At 41.9% G+C, this 19,906-nt stretch overlaps 2 protein-coding genes across 2 annotated transcripts in view; one reads left to right on the forward strand and one right to left on the reverse strand.

Annotated features, from left to right (window-relative positions):
* The window catches only part of adgrb3 (adhesion G protein-coupled receptor B3), a 139,090-nt gene extending 129,754 nt beyond the window's left edge, over nucleotides 1-9,336 (reverse strand). The window contains exons 1-2 of the mRNA XM_050070470.1: nucleotides 6,715-9,336; nucleotides 4,358-5,126 (exon numbers count right to left, since the gene is read on the reverse strand). Of these exons, the coding sequence (XP_049926427.1) occupies nucleotides 4,358-5,111 (754 nt within the window). The 5' untranslated portion in view covers nucleotides 5,112-5,126; nucleotides 6,715-9,336. The remainder of the gene's footprint in view (nucleotides 1-4,357; nucleotides 5,127-6,714) is intronic.
* The window catches only part of eys (eyes shut homolog), a 366,564-nt gene that overhangs the window by 54,453 nt on the left and 292,205 nt on the right, over nucleotides 1-19,906 (forward strand). The gene's annotated exons all lie outside the window — the stretch shown is intronic.

Raw genomic sequence — 19,906 nt, forward strand, 5'->3', positions numbered from 1 at the left:
GGTCCTACAGTCTATCACGCTTTTTGTGTCGACCTTGTCATTTCTTAACAACTTTCTTTAGCATTTTCATCTCAACACAGGAGGTTGAATACAGAAAGACACAGCTACAAAACCAGGGAGAAAATGCTGTATCTAAAAATCAAAGAGCAGAACATGAAAAGAATATTTACAGTAGGGTAAGGCAGGAATGTTTTAGCCCAGGATTTTAGGGGGAATTGGGACGTGGGTTATTCCAGATATTTACTATAGCTAAAGACAAATAATGCATGTCTAAGATTAAACAAACAGATTCTGTGCTGTTGAGCTGAGCTCTCTCCTTCACTGAATTGGAACTAAAATGGCCTCCAAGTGTACTGAACAATGGGGGTGAGCATAATGCAGTGTGACTACTGAGTGACTTGACTGAGATCCAAAGTGAATAAAAGGCCTCACTATGTGAGGCAGCTAGGCTGAGCTGCTGCAGTGCTCAGGACTTTGGCGGGTGACAGTGCATTAGAACGCTTCACACACATTTCATTTGCCAATAAAATCCTATTGCCATTTTCCACATGGCACACGCTCTGTGTCGTCAGGAACCGCAATGATCTAATAAGCATCTGCAACTGCACAAAAAAGCATCTGCATTCAGTCTTAAAGTGGATATGTTAGATAATATGAAATCCTTTGGTATGTGCGGTAATGACATGTTAATTCTTTCCTCCTTTGTCAGTTTGGTGGTTGACTTTAATCACCCTTATCAAATTGAATTGATTTATTTCTCCATATTGCATGTTAAGAGTCAAATCAGTGTTCAAGTGTGAACAATTTTCTCTGGAAAACGGAGGATCAGGACTCAAATCTGCGATGTCATACTCACTTCTAACCTACTTCTTGTGCTAACAATGAATTTAGAGGCCCACTTTGTGGACTCATAAAATATTTATTTGAATATTTTACATGCATATGAGCTTCAGTTCTTTGTTGCGTAATCGAGTTTGAAGCAAATTATAAACCCTTATCTCCAAAAAGCATCTTCCTGCCACTGTCACATTTATCTTCCCCCACTATTACCTTTAAAGCAATGACAACACGGAAATGGGGAGTGGAGTCAGAGATGGACGCAGTTATGAACTGAAATGTCTGACAGAATCAAAATAATGTTTGGATGAAAGAAAAAGAGTGCCCTTTTCATCTTAAAGGAACTACTTTGTAGAATAGGCTTTTCAGTGAACAGGAAGGTGAGCTAGACAGTCCTTATATAATAGTGATGAACCTATGTCCAGGAACGTGGCTGGCAGGGGCTTGATGAACATTGAACATGCTACAACACACAATCCTCTCAAACAAAGAGACACCTTGACCCTGATCCTTGAAAAGTGGTGAGTTCCAACCAAACGAAACAAAGACAGAGACACTCTTCCATAGCCGAGGGCAGACTAGTAGGCTGAGCCACAAAACAAGACAATGCCTCATGATGTTGTTTATTTCCTGGAGCCAAGTGCAATTTGTGGATGATTTGAACAGTGCACTGTGAATTTGAGGACTTTAAGCTCCCATACAAGTAAACACGTGTCAGGATTGGACAGGGAGAGGGCAGATATCTGGGTGAGAACCTAAAATGTCTGGCTGTAGTTTCTATCTGCCGACTGAATGCCTCCTTGTGCACTGGAGTCATCTTTTCAAAAAAAAATGCAGCAGGGAGATTTAGATTTGTGACAGTGTGGAGAACCTGCAAAAATCTGCAAAACATTTTCTATCTAGCTTTTACTCATAGATTTTTATTGCTTTCTACACTCCAAAATTCAGATCATCACTAGCTGGAGCCTTTCATTGGATTAAAAGCAAGAAAACACCCAGGATACGTCACCAGAGCATCACAGAGCTAACACAGACAGTCACTCATTCACCTTTGGGCAGCTCAGAGTCATCAGCCCACTTGACTTGCATGTGTGGGATGTGGGAGGAAACCCATGTGAACGCAGAACACAAAGAAGGAAAAAAAACAGACAAAGAATTAAATCTGTCTTGCTGCGAGTGCCACTGCGCCACTGTGCTGCCTCCTTTTACAACTTTTATTCATGAAATGGGAGAATGTGATAAAAATAAAACTGCATAAATGAGTCATCCCGAGTAGTACATCTGTTTAGGATTTCATTGTGTCGCTGCTGTTTTTCAAAATGTCACAATATCAAGGAATGAGGTCTGTCCTTTGTCTGCATAATCACCTTAAATAGTTAAGAGCTGTGACCTTTAAAATGGTCTTATCTTCAGTCTGTGAAACACTGGAGGGGCATTTCAGTGGCATGGCTGGAGTATACAACCTCCAGCCCTGCTTTTCTTTGATGTGCTCTGAAGCCATCCTCTACCAGGAACTGAGAAGATCAAAGACAAGCGATTTTATCAAATGGAGCCCTTGTCGACTGTTTGTAATGCTTTATTCTTCATCAGGAACACCCACTCTGTCACCATGATGCCACAGGAGACACAGTGCTCTTTTAAACCCAGTGGTGATCTCCCTGTTATCCAGATGAAAACGGATTTATTCAAACCTCCCATCAACCGGCCCTATAAATAGAAGCTTGTGGAAAATCTTCTGAGTGGAAAAAAAAAATAAGCTCTGCTCTTAAGCCGTTATTAACATGCTGATAGAAAAATGTCAAATGTTATTTTGGAGCAGAGAGTTTTCAGTGGAAATAAGCATAATGCTTCCGAGTAAATTGTAATTTGAACATGAGATTCACTAAATGATGAAATTATCTGACAAAAACACACAGCTGAGTCATACTTTGTGATGTTCCTGCACATGCTGCCTGACTGCAGGGTGAGTTGTAATGGTAGTTTGAATCAGAAACTGTATGCATTACTGCTTGAGGGCTCTGGCGGAAGGGTGGGTGAACGATACTCCAAATGAGTTTATCATCCGACTTGATGGAGGCCAGCCACTTAATAAATCATGTGGAAATTTGCTAGAGTAACTCTTATAAAAGCATTAAAACTACCTTAGGCAGAGTAGTATCTACAGTAGTTATACTATTTATAGAAAAAAAAGTGTTTCAAAAATGTGATGTAGCAGCACTCAGCAGGAGTCAACCAAACAGCCGAACTACTGCAATCGATGTTCACCTGTTCTTCTTGATTAGAAAACTGCCACCTGTTCTCCGGGGTGCTATTATAGCAACTGTTATTTTGGTAAGTGCCACAAGGGAGATAGCTCCATAACATTCCTGCTATCATTATCCCCCCCCCACCCACCAAAATCTAAAGGTTGACTCATTATTTTTGGTTCAGTGTGCCGTGATGAATGCCCCTCCTTTATGTCTCACGGTAAACGCACCTCACCTCTGAAGTATGCAGCATATTCCTCTGGGGTTTTGCTCTGCTATCTGTTAAAATGCAAGCAGCTATGTGTCAAGAAGGGCTCCCTTTGTAATTCAAAGTGCTACACAAGTGCGTTAACAACAAAAAAAACTCCCCCCTGCTACCCAGTGACACTAATGAACAGAATCATTATGACCGTATCGTAACCACTTACTGTTAAATGTTCATTCAGCTGTCTACCTGTGAATGTGTGTGGATGTATAGGTGGTTTATGTATGCACTTGTGGCACATGTGCGAATTACAACTGCAAGCAGGTCTGCTGATAACACCGTTTTTTTCCTGTAAGCTCTCGACTAGATGTTAATTATTGCTCAATTCCAACACTCAGTGAAAACACGTTGCATTGCTCTATGGCAACACTGCACAAGTAGCATCCCTGTGTAACAGAGCAGCTTGGGAATACTGTTTAATTATTAGATGCTACAGATTTGACCAAGCACCAAACTCTGCATTGTTGCATTGCGTGTGATCCAATCTGACGCCGCTGCATCCGTTGTGCCATGTGACATGGATGCCAATAAATCTGAAAGGATGCGTCCATATTGGGCGCTGTTGGTCTTTGTGAGGATGACGACTGACATAAATGTATAACACACAGAAATTATCTTTGGATTTGCAGCCATTTTAACTCTGTGCTGATGTGTAGAAAAACAGCCATTTTAAATTCACAGCAATGATAGTGCATTTTGAATTCAGTCCAACCAAATGAAAGACCCCCCCTGTAGGTGGTTCGGTTTGTGCTGCTGTGGTCATTACTACACCCAACTCCTCTGGCAGCTTTGTTCTCGAAGTTGACACATTTCTGAGCCAACTGCAGTCTATACATCTATGTGTGCTCTTTGTTTCATGGGCCATCACACTTCAAACATGCAATAAGGGCAGAGAAGGGAGTGATTTGACGTGCACATTTGACATGATTACTATCTCATCTATGCATACAGTAGTCCATTAAGTCTACATCTATTTCAGCATTAAGGAGGAAGATGACAGGATACTCACCTTCTTTAGGAGGCCGTTTCACTTCTGCACTCAGATTGCAGACCTGCCCAGCTTGTAGTTGGGGCGACAAGCAACCCTCCGTTTGTGGGTTTAAAGGTAAAACCACGTTGTTGAGCATGAGCATGCTCTCTGATTCTCCATCGCCTAAATGCTGAGGACATGTGCATTTCGTGTACACGATCCCACACGTCTCCACTGTCCCTTTCTCTAACTTCAGGCAGTTTTCCAGCCACGTACAAAGCACTTGACACCCAAACTGGCTAGGGCTCGCCTTATTCAACACCAAAAACTCCACAATAGACTTCTCTTCCTCCTCCAGCTTCTGTGGCGTCAATCCATTATAATCATAAGGGAAAACTCTCCGTAGTTGAACGAAATTCTTGTCATACAGCAAAAATACATAAATATTCTTCGAATCGCACAGGTACACTATAGACTCGTTGACTTTCAGCAACTCATTGATCTTTTCGTGCGAGTAATGATCAAACTGATAAGCAAGCAAAGAATATTCAGAGCAGCTCAAGTCTCGCTTGTATAGCTTCAGGTAGATGCTGTATTTGGTAGGGTCTGGGTTCTCCAGCGTCCATGTACAGTTTGTATAGTTCTTAGGAAACATTTCAGTCACCGAATATGATCCATAAATGACCCCCTTGACCAGAGTGGAACACCAATAATCTTGGGCACCAGTTAATCCAAACATAACCAGAAGATAGGTGGAAAATATATAAATCAACAGGTTTCGAACAGCCTTCATCCTATGTCATTTGGCCTGCAAGGAGAGATGGAGAGGGTTACACAAAGGAATTTTAAAGCAAAGGACACGCACATCAATCACACATGATAGAGATCATCCATCAAGTCTGACTGATGCGCTTCACACATTTCTTATCACGTCCTACCATGGAAAATGGAAAAAGAAAGAAAAAAAAAGAAGCCACATTAACCTCAGCAACATGTCTTTTGCATCTCCATCCTGCCTCCCTCATTACTATACTTTGTGCAAACATTGCCACCTTGTGGTTGCTTCGGTCATTATTTATTTATTTATTTATTTTGAGGGTGGTGGTGGTGGGTGCAATAATGTGAGTCATTTAGACGTTATTAATTGGGTCGTATTTGGTATGGCACAATGCGTGGAGGTGTTCAAATATAGCTGTTTAGGATATCTGACATCCAAAAGGCAAACGGTGACAGAGGTATGAGTGCAGGCATTACGAGCTGTGGGACGCAACTGCTCATTTTACGCAGTAACCGGAATCTTTTCTTTTTTCTAAATCAAGCTGTTTTCTTCGTGATTTAAACTGCTTCCTTTGCACGACAGTTAGATAATATGAGGAAGACAAAATTCAGACTGAAAAGACAAAAAAAAAATCTCTCTATGCGTCTGCCTGGTCACCATGGCTCCTCTCCTTCTGCGCGCTTTCGGTCCAACCACACGACCTGCATGTCTCCGAAATTCAGGGCTTGACATATTTGACAATGCAATTTGATAAAGAGCCAGTGTGTGGTGTGGTGTGGTGTTGTGTGTGGTGTGTGGTGTGTGTGTCTGTGTGTGTTTGCACGCGCGCGCCCAAGTGTGTTTGTGTGCAAAGAGAGAGATGGGGAGAGGGAGAGGGAGAGAATGCAATGCGATGTCCTGATTGCTTTAATCCTACAGGCAATGCAGCTGTGAGCAGTGTCACAGCAGAACGTGCATGTGTGCGTGTGTGTGTCTCGAACTGTGTGTGCATGTGTGTGTGTGTGGGCGTTGAAATCCCAAGTAGGCTATAGATACCAGAGTCCAGAGAATAGATAAATTTACACTTATGTCTCTAACTTCTCCCCCCTTCTTTCTTTTTTGGTCATGATAAACCCCGTCACACCACATTAGGATAATATGTGAGTTACATAAGGATTTGCAGCAGCAGCGTTTAGTGAAATCAGCTTTTTAAATCCATATGATTCCACATGATTCATGGCCAAGGTCTATACGCGCAAAATCAGTATTCCAGAGACGAGAAATCGGTCGTCAGGAGACGCTGATTTTTATTGCCGGGGCTTCTAAGAGCAATCTCGTCTCGAGAGGACATCTGAATATAGAGACACGGGCTACATCTCATGCAGTGTCAGTTCGACGCTCGGCGCTTTAAAGTGATTTTTGCCTCTAAAGAGAGAGATCAGCTCTTAAAAATCAGCTGCTAAGCACCCCTGGACTAATGTGAGCGGATGAACGCTTAAAAGCCATCATGTTGAATAGACAGGACACATATTTAACAGGGGGAGGCTAAACTTTAACTGAGGGATGACATATGAAAATGAGCTTCACCAGCCCCATGCAACAATATCAGCAATGATGAAGATATGGATAATATTCTTACCTTACACTGCGGAAGCTATGGCTATTTTTCCAACATACTTGACCACATCCTTTATAAATAAATTCTGCAGCCCTCCAGTGAATCAATACTCCCCATTCCCGACAATAGAAGTCCGGCGCAACAAGATGGTTCAATGGATGAAAATAAAATGCGTTACACTCCGGTCTGCCCGCTCATATCCCCCCCGTCTTCTTCTTCTTCTGGGTTTTTCCCATCAAAACGGAGCGCAACAACACACGACAGCCACCGAGAAAGAGAGACAGAGAGACGGGGAGATAGAGAGAGGAGACACACAGAGAGAGAGAGGAAGAAATTCTTGGAGTGATGAAAAGAAGAGAAGCGATTTCTTACAGTATTACCATAAATTAATTCGGCAGACTCCACGTCTCTATTCCCACTGATATGTTTTCTCCGGCAAGTCGCGCAGACCCCCCCTCTGGAGAGGCAAAAAAAAAAGAGGGAGGTTAAAAAAAAGATCCGTAGTGGGGTGGATGTGAGATGTTGGGGGCTAGTGAGTTACAACAGAGAGAGAAATAGACGCGCTTTGCTTGGTGCTTGCAGAGCTCCAGGAGCAGGCTGCAATATCACGTCACACACTCAGCCGCTAAGATAAAGCACGTACGTACGCTTCTTACTGCCGCTGCGTCTGGCACCACCAATACTTTCTTCCCTGCCCTCCTCCTTCCCTTTTTTTTCTCCTTCTTCTCATGTATGCCTCCCCTTAATTCGAGTCAAAAGGGTTTCCCCCCTGAACTGGACCCTCTCAGTTGTGCTCAGACAACGCCGCGCTTTGCTGCTGCAGCGTTCTCCAAAAACAGGAATATTTCATGGACTTTTATTTTGAATTTTTTTTTTTTTTTTTTTTGGTAAGGGGGGAAAATGCATGAGAATAGCATGAGTATAAATGGCCTACAACAACCTGCGCTGCTCTATCAATGGGACCCTGACAGCTCGCTGGTGTGTTTGGTAATTTTTCCCTCCTCTCCTGATGGGTGACAGCCGCTGTTGTTTTGATTTCTTCGCCGCTTGCTGGTGTAGACGCACTCTGCACGTCCTCCCGTTCGCCTCCTTCACGCTGCTGGAAGAACAAATGCTTATGGGGCAACTTGTGCTCTCTTTGGAAAAAGTTGTTCCGGGTAGTCTTGCACCTTACAGGTGCAGCTTCTGTGGGTTTTTTTTTTTATCCTCCCTTTCCACCGTCTTCTTAGACATGTGTGCTCTCAGGGGAATACTTATGTGTGTAGCCTACATATGTTCAAGGTAAGAGTAAAATGTATTCATGACCTTCTTATTAAATAAAGGATCTGGAGCTTAAGCTTGAATGCTTTCCTCCCCCACCTTCTTTCAAATGCTGTGCCCTGAGAGACATGCTGAGATTCAACAATCAGCAGTCAATTAAATCCAATATAAGCTCCAGGCTTTAGCAGTTGGTCACTGACAATGCGGCATCAATGGCTCTGCAATAGCCTCCAATTGCCTAAATACATGGGAAGAATGGGACTATAATGGACATGGACAGGGAGTTACACTGTCATCTGAGTCACCTGCTGCTGCTTACATCATCATGAAGATGGAGGAAGGATTTTGTTGGGTCTTTTTTTTTTTTTTTAAATCAGGTGCAAATAAAGCATTACATTCATAATTATAGGCCTACTATCTTCATCTGCATTGAGACAAATGTACCAACCACACATGTTGGAGCTCAGTACATTTACATATTTAGAATAATTTGCATCTTGAAACAGGAGACATTAGGTTGGCCGCTGCAGATAGATGCAATTGTTTTTTCCACTTTCCCCCCTTTTTTTGGAGGGTTGGGTCAGCTGCTCTAATCATTTTGCTGTGCACAGTTAACTCTCATTAGCCTGGCCGTCTCTTTCAGGCCTTGACTGAATGCGTTCCATCTGAGCAGATGCTGCATGAAGAGCCCTATTTGTTTATTTATTTCCAGGAAGTTTCAGTGTGAAGTGTTTGTAAGCCAGCCTTTCCAAAGAATGCTCCAGAACTGCACAGAGTGTGAGAATCTGAAAAGAACTTGTTTATATCCCCAACATCCTGTACCAAGCAGCGTTTACAACATTGTTAATCTGTTGCCAAACTTATAAAGGAGATTGGAGTCATTCAGCACAGTTGGTCGCTGTGGCCTGTGACTGCGGTAGCTTTCTAATTCCAGTCTTCCCCAGGCAGCCAGTGGAACATCGGGGGTGACCTCGAGCCAGCCGCTCTTTCCACGGCCATAATGAAGACTTTGGCGTTTGGGGAGCTTTTGGCTCAGTAAGCTAAGAGGTGGAAGAAATTCATGCAAAGCCTTTTTGAACAATGAAAACACAATAAGTATCTCTTCACTGACTCATGAGGAGGCCAATTGCCAAGCTTCAGGAATGCTGCCATCACTCTCCCCTGCAAGGACGTTTCCAGAGTCCAAATGGCACTCTGCACATGTTTGGTCATTTTGTGAGCAGGAGAAGAGATTAAATTCATGAGGAATCGTGGTTATATGTAGTCAGAGTTGAATAAGAAATAATGACATGAGTAGGAGGTCGGATCTACAGTGGAATGACGTGCATCATCGTGCAATGCCAGTGTGATATTTCTTATAAAAGATTGACTGCTTGCAATGGTTTGAACACTGAAAATGAATAAATAACACAAAAGACATCATGCGGCCTGTGTTGTGGTTTAAAACAATGTTTAAAAGAAAGTGTAATGTGCCTTATGTTCAAGTCAAAGGACTGTCAAATGGCTAAGTGTACAACAGATTGAATAGCTGGGGCAGAAAAATATTTATATACATTCATAAAGCCTTTTAGATTTTCAGAAATATCTTCACATCCGGTTAGAGCTCACTAGTAGCTCACACAGCAGATCACTTATCCCCTGCCAGAATCTCTAAAACATTTGTGATATTTCTCATCCAATAGCAGTTGCAGAATCTGTCACATTATTCTGTCAACTCAAGAATCTGTTTGAGCACATGGATTTTGAATTATTCATGACCTCGCATAAAGAATAGCCCTATTATCACCTGCTCCTGTTTGTGAGACTGAGCCGGCGCTCACGCATGTGTGTGTTTGTGAGAGCCAAATAGTACGTCTGTTTGATATAATGGCTGTTTTACAGCAGTCGTGTCCATTACAAAATCTCATGCGATAAACATCAGTCTATTGATCTTGTGATAAACATCAATCTATTGATGTAAACCAGCCATTATGAATCATAGTATGACTGCTTTAAGAACATATCACTCTCATAGACAGATTATAGGTTTTCTTTGTACCTACTAGTGCATATAGGCGCGCGCGCACACACACACACACACACACACACACACACACACACATACACACACAATTCTCCAGACACAGGCGAAATGTATTCAGACTTTCAGCTCAACTCAGTCACCACCAGGTAGTCCATATGTTACATTTGTCTGAGCACAGTGATAATGGGCTTCTTTCCCTGTAGGAATCTCAGCTGGATGACTTATTGGTAAACCCCAAATGAGCATGTCTGAAAGAAGTTTCTCTTGAAGTGCAGAATTCTGTAGTGTATCCTCCTGTGCTGTTGTGGAATAAGTTATTACACCATTTGTCATTACAGGAGTTATATATTTCTTTATTGTCAGATCTGGGAGTTTTTTCTTGTCTCTTTACAACTGCACTGCCACGTTTTCCTCCAACAAATTGCCACGCTGAGGCGGTACATCTGCCTTTCCCTGCTGCAGTGTAGGGTATCATATCCGTACGCAACAGAAGCGGCGTGGCTCTGGGGATGATGCTGTCGATTGGTTGTCTGTACATCAGTGCACCAGTCTCAATGGCTGCTGGATGGATTGCCATGAAATGTTGCAGGCTACGGACATTGATGGTCCTCGGACAATGGATCCTAATGACTTGATCCTGTGACCTTTCCTCTAGCACCACCATGAGGTTCAAACCTATGGTTTTGAGTGACGTGTCAAAAACTATGGGATAAAATACCATGAAATTTGGTACACACATTCATGCTGTCTTCAGGCTGAATTGTAATCACTTTGTTGGTCCCTTGACTGTCCATGTAGAACCATCATAAACTCAATATTCCAACTTGTTCAATATTTTGGTTCATTACCAAATACCTGCAAAACTAATGACATTCCCAAGAGCCTCAGCTGTACTCTGTGTTTAGTGCTAATTAGCAAATATTAGCATGCTAACAGGCTAAGTTAAGACAGTGAACATGGTAAAAAAATTCAGTCCAGCTGCCAGAAAATATTGTTGGCATATACAGTTCTGCAAACTAGGATATGTTACATTTGTTTCATGCATATCATATTAACATTTCCACATAGTTCTGATTACATGCACAAGAGCTGACTTTGTCACTGGGAGGCAGAGAGGATGGTGGTGATTCCAGCAACATATTCTCACCCCAACCTCATCACATATCAACGACGTTTAGTCATGGACTTTCCACATCAAGAATGACGTGCAAGGTACCCTGGGTGCATTGGTTGTTGATGTTCTGGGACGGCATCTCAACTTCTGCCTGTTACAAGCATTGTAAGAGAGAAGATGTACAGTTTGCATACAGTCACTTTCAAAATTAACGCACTATGATTGGGTTTAGGTTGAGGATGGCCATTGCCATCCAGTTTTTGACAACGATTGTGCCTCTCAGAGTGGATGCTTTTCAGCAAGCCATTACTGCATTTCCAGTTGTGTTTGTGCCACCAAACTTGTTGTTTTTTAGCAAGCCTTTGCTGCATTTCCAGTAGCAATTGTGCCACCTAAACCAGGTATTTTAAGCCAAAACATGATCTTTTCCTAACCACAACCATTTGCAGAAACATACAATGCCAACATTTATTCTAGTGATTGGGTGGTAAACATTCTATCTGCTAAACATCAGCATGTTAGCATAATCAGCAAGCATGTCAGCTTGCTTATTTTAGCATTTAGCTCAAAGCAACACTACGCCTAAGTGCAGCCTCACAGAGCAGCTGGCATGGCAGACTCTTAGTCTTGTTAAATATTTCCTGTGAACCTGTAAAGTGTCTCTTTGTCCTACAGTTTCATTAAAAAAAAACAATAATCTCACAGGAGGAACTCTCAGATCTGGTACTATTTAAAGCAATGTGATTAAATAAGGAAGCAGTCACCCACCCTGGGACATGAAAGCAGTGCATTATCACTTTCACAGACATGGCAATGCCAAAGAAAGATGCGAAAATGTCTAGACGCACTGTGAGAGGGGATATCCGCAAACACTTTGAGTTCAACTGATTTCACACGCTCACAAACTATTTGCATTATGGATTCACGCTCGCAGTAATGTTCTTCATGTGTCATGTCTACTGGGTGTCACTATCAGTGTATACAGGCTTGTGTCTTATGGTTCGATGCAATCATTACACTAATGATGTACCGCTCTATTAACAAATTAAAGTGTGGGCTCTTTCCTTGCATCCCTTCAAGGGCTGTTTTCCCATTTTTCTTCATATTTAATTAAAAACTGTTGCAGAAATTGCAGAGTGCTGTAGTCGAGATGAGGTTAAGTGCTAAGGGCAGTTCTTGCACTTCTTCTTGTATGGCAATCATAAACACTTCAAGTGAGTGCAAAGGGAAATGTGTGTTAACTGTATGAGATAATCAATGTCTGTCAGAAAGATGCATAGTTGAGGCTCTTTGAGATATACTGCACATGCAATCGATGTATCAAAATGACTCCCCATGTGTGGGATACGAGCCTTTTGACTCCAACATGCACATGATCCTTGCTAGTCAATATTGATGCATTATTAACCACATTTATTTTTGCTAGAACCCGATTTGAATTTTAATATAATGAAAAAAAAACTAGTATTCACTCAAATACAATGCTGAGGGAGGACATTAACGCTGCTATTCTTTTGATTTTTCCTTACCGACATCAGTGACACTGTAAGTAACACTTCACATATTTGCATTTATTGTCATATTGAGCGAGAAATTCTCTCTCCGTGTCCATCGGGAAAACAAAGTGCCATAAAAAGAGTCCTTTATAATCTGGTGTTTAAAACATGCACATCTGGATAGCTTATTCACTTGTCATTTATCACTGAATCAAGGTTTCAGAGGTCCACTTTTATCAAAATTTTAATGTGCATGAAACATTTAACGGCCTTGAAACATTAAAAATTGAAATACACTTCATTATTTTATAAGTGAAAATGTATTTCAAATGTTTTCGCAGGCTCTGTGCTGAGACATGCTCTTCCAACTTAAACCCCACTTTAAATTTAAACTTAGAACAACCTTGCTTGATTAATGAGGTGACATGTGTGCTGTACTGACATACTGCACTCTGATAGCCTCCGCAGTAAGAGCAGAGTCTTTAAACTTCTCTGCGCGGAGACATTAGGCCAAGGTCTGTCTCATATGGTGTTCCCGGTCTAAATGTAACCGTGCCTCTGACCCTGCAGCGTCTTCGCAGCAATCAGGGAAATCTAAAAGTCAGTTAGCCAACAGTGTAAAAATGCTTTATAGGGTTTGATATAATCTCATTTTTTGCCACTTTTAACCCTTGCTGCTGCTTGTTGTCAGGCAGAAGAGCTAAAAGCACAGAGGAACCTCGAACTTGACTAAAATAGTTGACACTGATGACACAGACGAAGGGAAAGGAAATCAAAGAGCTGCTGTACAGGGGAAAAATAAACATGCAGCGCTTATCCGAGCAAGGCTTTATTTGAGGGTGGCTACTCTGTTTGGATGGCTGGGGTTTTAGGACTAGCTGTAACTGTGTGTTGTGTGATTAATAGTTGACAGTCACAAACATTGTGTTTATCGATAACAGTCTGCCAACAGCGGAGCGTGTAGAGTAAAGATGATGAGGCTTAAAATGAGTCCGGGTGCTCCAACAGTGTGGGTGCTGTCTTTAATTAATCATTGTAGAATAACTTTTAAGTACACAGTTGAGCAAGCAGTCACCCACACACAGTGTTCAGTATTTGAATAAGCAAAGCCTCTAAAGCTGCATGTGGCGCTTACAATCACAGGGAAAACTGATGTTGTCTTGCTTCAGTGGTTTGACATGTTTCTGGAGGAAGCAGGGTGTGCGGATGGAAATAATCACAAATCCTGGTTCTGCCAAAATAAATAAACTCCAGCCACCAGGACACAATCATGAAAGCTGGGTTTTACAAGTGCAAACCAAGCGATGCACCAACATACTACACCGCCACTTTGAAAATTGCAATTTGGCAGGTTTTATATGATGTGAGGGCTGGAGGAAAATGGAAGGTTCAGGAGGCTGTAATGGTGTTATTGGCTGTAATTTTTAAACACACACACTGGCACTGTTGAGCGATGCAGTCTGGGCTGTTTTGATCGTATTTCTTGCTACATATTGATGAAACATGAACATCATAATATGGATAATTGTGAACAAACTGAAACAGCTTTCTCCCATTATAGCACTTTATTTGGACGTTTAAAGAGCAATCTTTTGTATCATCAGTGGCACGCTATCTCAAACAGTCACAAAAAAGGCGATCAAACATCAACAGAATCATATAATCCCCATGATGACTAGTGTACTTTCTATCAGCATCTTTCATTACTTTCCCTCCCAGGTCTTTTTGATGTTAAATATACCAGTCTGCAGTCTACTCAAAGGACTTTGCTTCTCAGATTTCTCCTTTTAGAGGAATGATGCTGACATCCACCAAACCAGACCAAATCTCCCAGCCACAGAGTTACTTGTTTACCATATGGCTCGGTATAAATATTAATAAATTCACTTTCATTTTTAATACATGTGTAAGAAAGCGGGCATAATTCAGATGATTCTTGGGGAAGATGAATATACGAGTAGAAATCGAATGCAAGGGAACCTGCTTTGCACATGCTCGCCGGGCAGCCTTATTGGGACGAGATACCACTAAGCTTCAACAGGCACATTTTCTTTAACTGGAATTTATCATTCAGGGAAAGAAATAAATATGTGGGGGCCTGTCATGCATGTGTGACCTAAACTATGCCAGGCTGGCGCATACAGCTCTGCTTTACATTCCACTCACACTCTTATTTGCCTTTTCCATGGCTGGGTTTAGAACTGAATTTTAAATCAAGGTATTTTTCCCCAGCATTGTTCCTGTTTTTTTTTTTTTTTTGTCAGAGACAATGCCGCACTGCATGAATCCTCAGGGCCTTTATCCGTTTCCTTTGAATGTGGTTCCAACCACCAGGCCTTAGACTCCTGCAACCCCCCCCCCCCCCCTCTCTGGCTGTGTAAATATTCCATGAGCTGTTGCCCCCACACTGTGGATTGACAAGCATTCCTGACTTGAAAACTTCATCTTTAACAGTGGGTTGGATGACAGACTTAAACCCACACTATCCATGCTTTATTTTACAAATTGGCACATCTTTTTTTTTTCTCGAGAAACCTCACTCTTTGCAGTCGTGGCACGTGCCAATTAATGTGGAAACGCCTACAACTTCCCTCGCTATAGGTGTTACAACTCCAAGTAAATTAAGAAAAAAAATGATTACAATTTCACAGTTTTTTTTTTGTTAACGGAATAAGGTAGAAAATATGGATGACTGATTGCGTATCAGTGTGATTCATTTAGCACAAAAAGGCAGAGAAATCATGCTGACAAAGGGCTGTGGAAATAGCCCCGCAGCAGTCGCAGTAGAGAGCTGTGCCCTTGTTAATCAAGGAGATCATAGGTCACCTTGGCAATTATCAATTCTGAATGCACACAATAACAAACTATCTTTCCGACAAATCACCTGCCACATTTTCATTTCCCTGCCTATAATTTATTGTACCCTGCGATGGGGAAGTGAGGGGGCGGGATGGAAAAAAAACTGACAATCTTTAAGATGCCGGGAAAATAGCTGCTTAGTTATTAATAATAGAGCTGAATATGAGTTAACACTATCATTTTATTATTGGCGTTAGCGTGCTTCATTGTCTTTTATTGACTGTACTAGTGGAACCGATCAGTCATGAGCCACTTATCAATCTCTGTCACCTTCACTTTTAACCCCTGGTATCTGCTCTGAACAAGGCACAGTTGGATTTATTGATGATCTTCCTGTGTTTGCTCAATCCTTTCATCGCATTCATCTTTTCACTGATGTTACTGTATGTGGAAATCAGATTCTGATGAGTCTTTTACAACTCAAACATTCACGCAGCTGCTGACTGCCTTGTGAGAAGGGCTCTACAGCAACAGTGACATTCCCTTAAGCTGTGCTGAATGCATAGCAGAATGTCACGCATAGCGGTTTTTCTTTTTTTTTTTTTTTAATCATAAGCACTGTTTCCTCATTCGTCCTGTACAGTCCATATTTTCTTTGTGCTATTCTATGTGAAGCTCCCTCCTATGAAAAGCCTCACATACACTATTTGCTCTATCTATTGTCGCTTTTGTAGCTCCGTGGACAACTCTGAGATACAGCTAATTAAAATTTCAGTGATAAAATAATTAGCCTCCCTGGCAGACAATGGAGAATGAAATTCTTTCGTAATCACTCAAATGAACTGATAAGAAACTTTTCAAGCATCTAGCAATTTGCTGTCGACAGGACAACCGCAACTCATTTACTAATTTTCCCTTGCAGATATGCTCTTTATTTTTTAAAACATTACAAGGTTCTTTGCCTGGATGAATGCCCACATCCCAGTGGGTGGATATGCACTGGTGGATCAACACATGGTGTGAGACTTATGAATGCAGGTCAACGTCTGTAAAGGAGAGCGCTACAATTTAAGTTAAAGTGGCAGGTTTTGCATCTTATTAATCAGGGAAATAACTTATGAGCAACAAGAACCAAACCCGTTACTATTCCTGTCATGCTTTACAGCGATAAGGGTGGCAGACTTACCACAAAATTCAAAGTTGTCTTTTAAAACAATGGACCCTTGATGTGAAATAAGGGTACACAATAGCAGGTTTCTTATCTGTATTATTAAGCAACTTTTGAAATGACAACTGTCACATGCAGATTTTATCAGCTGTAGCTAGCCAGCTAATTAAGGTAATGATAGTGCGAGTGTCTACACGCCCAAAGTAACGTCACACCAACAGATAGGCCCCTTTGTGGGGGTCGTTGGGATTTCATATTTTCTAACTACGTAGATGCAGCTGGGCGGAGAAAATGGAGAAACCATGCTGTAGATGTGAGTTTTCTATACACTGCCCCCCAGTGATAGGGAGAATATCACGCTGGGTTCACACTGGACGTGGAAGTGCCCAGTTTGTTAACTGTCCAGCAGCCGCCCATCAGCAGTAGCGCATTTCTCCGCACCAGTCAGCAAACGATTCTGCTCTCTGCTCTGTTAAATCACATGTAGAGCTCTGTCTCCATCTGTTTGTGTGTGTGTGTGTGTGTGTGCGCGTGTGTGGCTCTGCTCATCTTTCTTGCTCTCTGTTTAGACACAACTAATAGATATGCGGAAGCATGGGATGCATATTCTGTAATTTATCATAGTCAGATCATTTATATCATATTTCATATACACTTTGTCACACTATTGTTTACAGAACATTATCAGTGTGTTTTATAGCCAGATTCACTAAAGACAAATTGAAAAAATAGACCAGATGCCAAAATGTAGTTACAGATCGCAAACCGGCCTGTGCACTCAGTGCTGCACCGCATCCGATGTCAACAGCACAGTTGGTTAACATGGGCGCTGAAAGCAAGCGGGCAGCACTCCACGGAAAGTCAGCATGCTTCTTGCGCTTCTGCGTGCTGCCTGAAACCCAGAATTATTTTGCCATAGCGAAAAACCCACATAAAGATCGAAAACTTTTCGCTTAACAACTTTACATTGGTTCATATCCTTCAATCCTTCTGGGTAGAAAGCAAAACTGAGGTTTTGGTGTTTTCCTCTGTCTGTATTTTAACAAGAACCCTGTAAATGGAGGCTATGTCTGATGGCTACAGGACATATGATATCATGGTAAAACACTGAAGCTAAAGCTGCATGTCCAAGGCAAAATGTCAGCATCATCACCAGCTGATAATCCATGTAGCAGACATGTAAATAGAGAGGCAACATGGTTGAGCAGGCTGTTGTTTCATTCTAACATATTGCTGTTTGGCTTCTTTGCTGACTTTGTATTTTTAAACACTCACTTTCAGGATAAGAGCTAACCAATATGTTTGACAGACGCAACATTACCTCAGGTGATGTTTACTGGGGTTGCTGGACTTTAAACTTTACCAAATCTAGAGCCACTAAGGTTATCCTAAACTCTAATACAGTAGCATTCAGGGCCAGCTCCAGCACAGTGGGAAAATATTCAAATATATCAGTAGATGTGCTGGTCATTAATGGGATCTTTTTTATTTCTTTTTTCTAAGTAACCTGTAACCCCACAGACTAATGAGTTAGTTAGTGATTTACTCCCACAATAACTTCTGGCTTTGGAAGTAACACAAGGTTACTTTAGTAGATTTAAAGGGAAATTTCAGTTTATTTCAACCTGTCTCCTATCGTCCTAAATTTGTTTCAAGTGACTAGTGACATTAAAATAATACACTGAACAAAAATATAAACGCAACACTTTTGTTTTTGCTCCCATTTTTCATGAGCTGAACTCAAAGATCTAAAACTTTTTCTACATACACAAAAGACCATTTCCCTCAAATATTGTTCACAAATCTGTCTAAATCTGTGTTAGTGAGCACTTCTCCTTTGCCGAGATAATCCATGATTATTGCACAGATGTGCCTTAGGCTGGCCACAATAAAAGGCCACTCTGAAATGTGCAGTTTTGCTTTATTGGGGGGGCACAACAATGGGCCTCAGGATCTCGTCACGGTATCTCTGTGCATTCAAAATGCCATCAATAAAACACACCTGTGTTCGTTGTCCATAACATACGCCTGTCCATACCATAACCCCATCGCCACCATGGGCCACTCGATCAACAACGTTGACATCAGCAAACCGCTCACCCACACGACGCCACACACGCTGTCTGCCATCTGCCCTGAACAGTGAAAACCGGGATTCATCCGTGAAGAGAACACCTCTCCAACAAGCCAGACGCCATCGAATGTGAGCATTTGCCCACTCAAGTCGGTTACGACGACGAACTGCAGTCAGGTCGAGACCCAGATGAGAACGACGAGCATGCAGATGAGCTTCCCTGAGATGGTTTCTGACAGTTCGTGCAGAAATTCTTTGGTTATGCAAACCGATTGTTGCAGCAGCCGTCCGGGTGGCTGCTCTCAGACGATCTTGGAGGTGAACATGCTGGATGTGGAGGTCCTGGGCTGGTGTGGTTACACGTGGTCTGCGGTTGTGAGGCCTGTTGGATGTACTGCCAAATTGTCTGAAACGCCTTTGGAGACGGCTTATGGTAGAGAAATGAACATTCAATTCACGGGCAACAGCTCTGGTGGACATTCCTGCAGTCAGCATGCCAATTGCACGCTCCCTCAAAACTTGCGACATCAGTGGCATTGTGCTATGTGATAAAACTGAACATTTTAGAATGGCCTTTTATTGTGGCCAGCCTAAGGCACACCTTTGCAATAATCATGCTGTCTAATCAGCATCCTGATATGCCACACCTGTGAGGTGGGATGGATTATCTCGGCAAAGGAGAAGTGCTCACTAACACAGATTTAGAAAGATTTGTGAACAGTATTTGAGGGGAAATGGTCTTTTGTGTATGTAGAAAAAGTTTTAGATCTTTGAGTTCAGCCCATGAAAAATGGGAGCAAAAACAAAAGTGTTGCGTTTATATTTTTGTTCAGTGTAGTTAGCATGTTAGCTGTTAGCCTAGCAGTGTCAGACCTGTTAAAACGTAAGTGAACGGGCATACCTTCAAGTGCAAAGTTAGTCCACTAAACAAGCTTTTTTTCCACAAAGACCGCCTCATATCGTTAGGATAATGTCAGAAATGTCAGAGAACATATAGAAAACGACATGTAAACGTGTTGTCTTACCTTACCGGTGTGCTGCCATGTTTGTTTACCATCTAGCTCTGCTTTCCAAAGCGCGGCCGAAATATCGCAAGAACAAGCAGCGATCTCATACAGTGCCTGAAATCTGAACAAGCAGCACAGCTGGAAGGCAGAACCGGACAGTAGCCTGAAAAGTTCATTCATTTATTTTATGAAAGATTTATAGAATAATGGCTGACTTTTTGCTAGACTTCGACTTTGTGGAGGAGGAATTTGATTTTGCAGAGTTTGATGGC

The sequence above is a fragment of the Epinephelus moara genome, chromosome 19 (assembly GCF_006386435.1).
Source record: "Epinephelus moara isolate mb chromosome 19, YSFRI_EMoa_1.0, whole genome shotgun sequence".
NCBI lineage: Eukaryota > Metazoa > Chordata > Actinopteri > Perciformes > Serranidae > Epinephelus > Epinephelus moara.